Source organism: Pygoscelis adeliae, unplaced genomic scaffold, assembly GCF_000699105.1.
Source record: "Pygoscelis adeliae isolate BGI_AS28 unplaced genomic scaffold, ASM69910v1 Scaffold45, whole genome shotgun sequence".
Classification (NCBI taxonomy): Eukaryota; Metazoa; Chordata; class Aves; order Sphenisciformes; family Spheniscidae; genus Pygoscelis; species Pygoscelis adeliae.
The window spans coordinates 7,706,530-7,712,552 of record NW_008825114.1 but is presented as its reverse complement, the minus strand read 5'-3'; the positions used below and the strand labels follow the sequence as shown (position 1 = coordinate 7,712,552).

Below are 6,023 nucleotides of genomic sequence, written 5' to 3'. Positions count from 1 at the left end.
GGAAAGACATGGACCTGTTGGAGTGGGTCCAGAGGAGGGCCACAAAAATGATCGGGGGATGGAACACCTCTCATATGAGGACAGGCTGAGAGAGTTGAGGTTGTTTAGCCTGGAGAAGAGAAGGCTCCAGAGAGACCTTATTGCAGCCTTCGAGTACTTAAAGGGGGCCTAGAGGAAAGATGGGAAGGGACTCTTTATCAGGGAGCGTAGTGACAGGACAATGGGTAATGGTTTTAAACTGAAAGAGGGTAGATTTAGATTAGATATGAGGAAGAAATTCTTTACTGTCAGTCTGGTGACGCACTGGAACAGGTTGCCCAGAGAAGTCGTGGATGCCCTATCATTGGAAATGTTCAAGGCCAGGTTGGATGGAGCTTTGAGCAACCTGATCTAGTGGAAAGTATCCTGGCCCATGGCAGGGGGGTTGGAACTAGGTGATCTTTAAGTTCCCTTCCAACCCAAACCATTCTATGATTCCATGATTTTACTCGCAAATGAGCACCTGAGCTGCTAAACATGCCAGCACATTTCAAAAGTACATTTCAATACTCAGAGACAAGTTCCAGCACAATTCTGTTATGAGCAGAAGAATGGATGGAAACATTTCTAAATTACAAATAAGACACTGCTAGAGAAGAAAAAAAGTAGGAATTACTTGATCTTTCCTGCAAAAACAAATATGTCTGGCCTTTTACTAAAATCAGAAAGGCTGTCATTTCATAAGCAACCACTGAGACTTGAGAAGTTAACTAAACAGGCTCTGTGGAGCTACCCAATATATAAATTAGCACACACACCTTTGTGTCATCTTTATATTAGAAGTAATACCATTGCTCCTACAACTGCTGTGCCCACACCAGCCCACCACAGAAAGAGCAAAAAGGATAACAGCAAATGAAGACGTCCTAAACTCAGAGCTTGAACCCCACTCACGGACTCTCTGTGCTCCATGCATTCCATCAAAATGTGAAATAGATGACTGGACTGTTTCTGTCCCAAGCTAAATGTGTTTTGAATCATCACTAAGACCTCCTCCTTCACTTGAGGGCGCAGCTCCCTACAAGCAAGAATAAGTATATTTTTAGCTACTTCTTACCAGCCCAAATGACACCTCAGCAAAAGACAAAACTTGTGCTAAGCAGAGACACATGAGAAATTTCTTCTATTTCTACTTCTCTGTTGACTTATTCCTGCCTTCTTTCAACAAAACAAAGCAAAGGCATCCCATAACAAATTATTATTCACACAGGCATTAGTTCTGCCCATACATATACACTATTGGAAACAGAACAAATGAAAAAGATAACAATTTTCAAAAGATTGTGAATATGGAGCTAAAAATCACTGAAAGTTTAGAAAACTTTTTCTTTCTTTCTTTCAATAATCATACAGGGATAAAATTAAATTCCTCATTATTTGTTCATTAGGCTTCGTACCTCTTCCGTCTTTTTTCCCCTCATTTATCTTTGTTAATCTTTCCGTCTGTATTTTACTTTTCTTTTGAAATGGCAGGATTTTTTTTTTTTTAAAGATCAAAAATGTGGGAGAAAAAGCAAGTGAAGAAAGAAGTTCACAATACAACACACTAGGGAAAAATACCGCCCCCCAAAACAATATTTACTAAAGATAATAAATAAACAGTTAGGATATAAAGTTTATTAAATTGTTCATTTTTTTAAATTGGAACAAACCCAGGCCACCTTTCAAAAATGTGATTTTTTTATTTTAAAAGCCCTTTTGACTTCAAAAAACTTTCACAAAAATATTAATTGGCTACACAAATATATATATATTTATTTCCATTTTAGATGTAAAAATTTCACCAAGGTAGCTTTAAGAGAGTCTGCAGCTGAGGCTGCACTGGAGGTGATATAAAGACTTAGAGCTAGACCAGGATGACAAATCCGGGTTACCACTGGCTAAATCAAAGTCAAAGCCAAGGAACCTTAGTCCTCCTCCTACCCTAGCCTGAGGCTCCTACAGCAACTAACTCCAGCCCTAGTCTCAAAAGCTTTGTGCAACCCAAATCCAAGCCAACTTAGGGAATACTGATGGCAGGAGAAAGGATTGAGTCAAAACCCAAGCAGGCACTCTGGGGTCACCTAGCAGGGTCCCTCGCCAAAGGTGAGAAACATTATAATAACTCAAAATAGCTAGATGCAGTTTCTTTTTCCTCTTCAAAAAAGCCTTAGTAAATTTGGCAGAATAATTCTTTCACCACTAGTTTGAGGCGGGGAAGGAAGAAACTCTGCTCTCACTTCACAGAAGTAAAAGCTAGCAAAAGACCATGGTGGGGTCATTACTAGAAGCATTAGAAATTATCTCAGTGGTTTTGAGACAGGCGTTTTCAGGTCTCTCTCAATACAACAGACCAAGCAGGAGGAGCATTATGCCACTACTCACCCCGTATCACCCGTGTGTTTGTGGGTAAAAGCCAGGATATCTGCAGCTCTGCCAGTGCCCTCATAGACCACCACGGGGACAGCTGGGCTGGCCCTCACGTACTCCCACACCATTAGGATCACATTGGGGCCTCCTTCCACCACCAACCCAACTACGGGTACACCTTGGCCCATTCCTGTTTCAAAACACACCTAACCAGTTAAAACAGGTCTCAGTCACAAAAAAATCAGAACATCTAGTAAATAAATACTCATAAAGGACTCTCATACATGGTTCAATGGAGAGGAAATCATGCCTTCATCATCTCTAATTTGACTTACACTTTTTAAGACTTTCACAGAACTTCTGCGACCAGATCAAAAAGACCATGAAAACCTCCTGACAAAATTGTAAATGGCCCTAGCATTGGAAAGAAGAAACATCCTTCAGAATATCCCTCTGCCCTTTATGATAGCTCTCACATGCAAGGACGTTGATGGCTTTTGAAATGTCATCAATATCCATTTGTTTACCTACACACATAGAAAAGTAATCAAGCACTTCTTTACAGACTTTCTCAAGTTTTACAGCAGCAGGGTGTTTTTTTAATCAATCAGAAATAAATTTCAAATAAGATCAAACAGAAATGGAAAAACAACAGAAAGTCTGAATTGCAAAAACTCATAGTAAGAAAAGGTATAAGAGGCTGAGTAAGAAGCTCTAAATACGAACACATTAAAAATTGGGTAAGTTTCTAAGTTTGTAAATATTATAATGTGAGCAGATAAAGGAAACAAGGATTCAACATAACTCTGCTAATGTCTTTTTAACATACCTCAATATTTAAATGACTAGGTAACAGTGAACTTCCACAAACAATTTATACAACCTAGTGCATAAAAATAAATATTTGTCTACGTAATAAATATTTCATTCATCATTTCTATACCATAACTCAGTTATTGTATAGGCAAACAATGGAAGTTATGCAATCTGACAAACAAACATTGGCTGAAGGTATACCTTTTGCAACCAGTCTCTGTTTCTGTACCTGAGGATGTCACAGGCTTGCAATTTAGAAGAGTGATGAGGATAAAAGTAATGAACAGGGGAAGAAGGATTCAAATTCCATTGAACGTGACAATTTTTCCACCTAGCAAAATGCTGGGAAACTATCTACTGCTGATATAGAGATCATGCAAAACTGCATAGTGAGCAAATGCTCAATACTTACTAAATAATCTGAGTCATCTACATGTCTCTACAACTGAGAAACAAAAATGCATGTTAGCCCAAATGCATAATGCTTTATAAAAATGCTGTCTTTCTCATTTTCCTGATATTCTGAGTTCAAGACACATGCAATTAATAACTTTAAACCTCAGTGAAATCTATGGCAAATGGAGATGTACAAGACGTAACAGGAAATGCGAAGTACCTCCACAACTTCTAGCATAGGTTTTTCTGTCATAAAGCTGACCACAGCAGTACTCACTTGTGTGTATTTTTTGAAGTGATATGTACTTCTCAAAATTCCTCCTGAGCATCATTTCATTCCCATACTTGCCTACTGTCCCATCATCTGCCATTAGAAAATGAGAATGCATGCTGTTGAGGGTACTTAGCTTGCTGAGTGGATTACCAAGAGTCTGGTACAGGCAAACTACCTGAGAAAACCAAAATAAAAAGATCTTCAAAGAAACCAACAAAATATCACCATTTGTGTCGCCTCGCTTGTATGTATTTCTTCATCATATTGTGATATTCTGAAAGCCTCCATCACGCTTTTTGCTGCTCTACTCAAACATGGGGTTTCATTTGATTCTTAACAGCAATAAAACCACAATTAATACCACAGAAAGCATTTCTGATTAGGCTTGCAGTCCTTAGGCAGAGTCACTGCCTGCCTTTCTTTGCAACAGTTGAAACACAATGGCATATTTTTCCTGGGTGTATTCCCATTAAAAACATGTGAGCTATCACTTATCAGGAATGATTTCACCTTACTTGTCAAGTATTTTTAGGCAGTTATGCAGACGGTGCCCTCACACTGGAACTCACATAAAGTTCTAGTTTATGAATAAAAATCATGCATATTAATAGCCTATTTGTGTATACCATTAATCTGATTGCTCATCCTGAATCACATGAATATAGAAATACGTAATTTGCAACCACAAGAGAATTGTATAATTAATTACAAAATTTCAAAAAGGAATGGCAATTTCCTGTAAGAAGAGAAATATTTTAAAACTATTCATTTACATACAAAAAGCAAAATACAGTGTCTCAACATGCCACAGAATTCTACTGCTGAGCAAAATCTAAGCCACTATTACTGAGAAAAAATATCAAACCAGTGAAATGAAGCAAGCAGAAAACAAACTATGCAAGACAGCTATAACATACCCTGAACGTGAAGGCTTTTATGATTAAAATGTGTCCAACTCACATCTTTTCCAATGAGATCCCTCTGGTTCTCAATGATACCCCATGGAGGAATCCCAACAGCACAGATCTTTCTCAGGTGTGGTGAGGCACGGCCTTTCAGTGCATCCCCCACATGTCTGGACACTCCTAAATAGATAACAAAATCATCATTTTTCTTCTACATTCGGAGACCTGCTACAGGACACCAATGAAAGGGTTTCCCATCATTTAATTTATTCTATGGTTATGTTTTAACCAGAAACAAACCATCCCACCCCACTTGTACATTTGATGTGCACTGCAGGAATTGTAAGGCTCAGGTGTAATGCACCGATGCTTCAAACTCAACACATATTTGTAACTAATGATACTCATATATGTTGCTAATGGTGCTTTCTACCTCCAAAAACTTTATTATTTACATAAATGCACAGAACAGTTCTCCTGTAAGGTCACCAGATTGAATAAAAGCTAAAGAAGTAAAACTGTTTCAGTTCCGTGGCTTACTGATCCCCTCAGATTTTGAGAGTAGTCTACAGGGAGTTTCAGATACTAATAAACTAATTAATGGATTATTGTAATTCAGAACTTACTTAATTATAAAACACAAGTTAAATTTAGATTTGAAAACAGTTTCAAGAACATCAATCACAGTCCTCAGAACCTAAACATTTTAATGAAGCAGATAAAATTGACTGCAAGCAAGTTCTGGCTATCTACTATCAGTGTTTCTTATTACATGCTCTTTAATAAAAAAAAAATTAAAAATATTCAGAATGCTTGTCAACAGCAGAGGAACATGATGCCCCTCTTTGAATTATGCACTGTTCCTAAAAAAAGTTTCATTTTTTGCTAAAATTATCACAAATTATCAAACAATTTCATTATATTTGCCCTAAATGTATATGCTCGTATGCAGAGAAAGAACACCAGAGGAAGACTGAAACAAAGAAAAATAATTACACTACCGCTATTGATGCCTTCTGTAATTATCCATGCTCCTGTAGTCTCAGCAGCCTTCACCAATCCTTTACTGAAAACCTGCTTGACCTTTGAGGGAAGCTTGAAATTTTGAATGCCTCCATGAACAGAGATCACTAGCTTTGGCAACTCCATCTGCCATTCTTTAACCATCAGGTGCAACAGCTGATCCAAATTGCTATCATAAGAGAGTCTAATATACTGGAAGAAATAATAATGGGTAAAATAAA

The 6,023-nt window shown here is 37.7% G+C and overlaps 1 protein-coding gene across 1 annotated transcript in view; it reads right to left on the bottom strand.

The window, feature by feature from the left end:
* The window catches only part of TRPM6 (transient receptor potential cation channel, subfamily M, member 6), an 81,626-nt gene that overhangs the window by 56,894 nt on the left and 18,709 nt on the right, over positions 1-6,023 (bottom strand). Inside the window, exons 5-9 of the mRNA XM_009328173.1 lie at positions 5,781-5,994; positions 4,835-4,959; positions 3,878-4,049; positions 2,404-2,578; positions 934-1,057 (exon numbers count right to left, since the gene is read on the bottom strand). Of these exons, the coding sequence (XP_009326448.1) occupies positions 934-1,057; positions 2,404-2,578; positions 3,878-4,049; positions 4,835-4,959; positions 5,781-5,994 (810 nt within the window). The remainder of the gene's footprint in view (positions 1-933; positions 1,058-2,403; positions 2,579-3,877; positions 4,050-4,834; positions 4,960-5,780; positions 5,995-6,023) is intronic.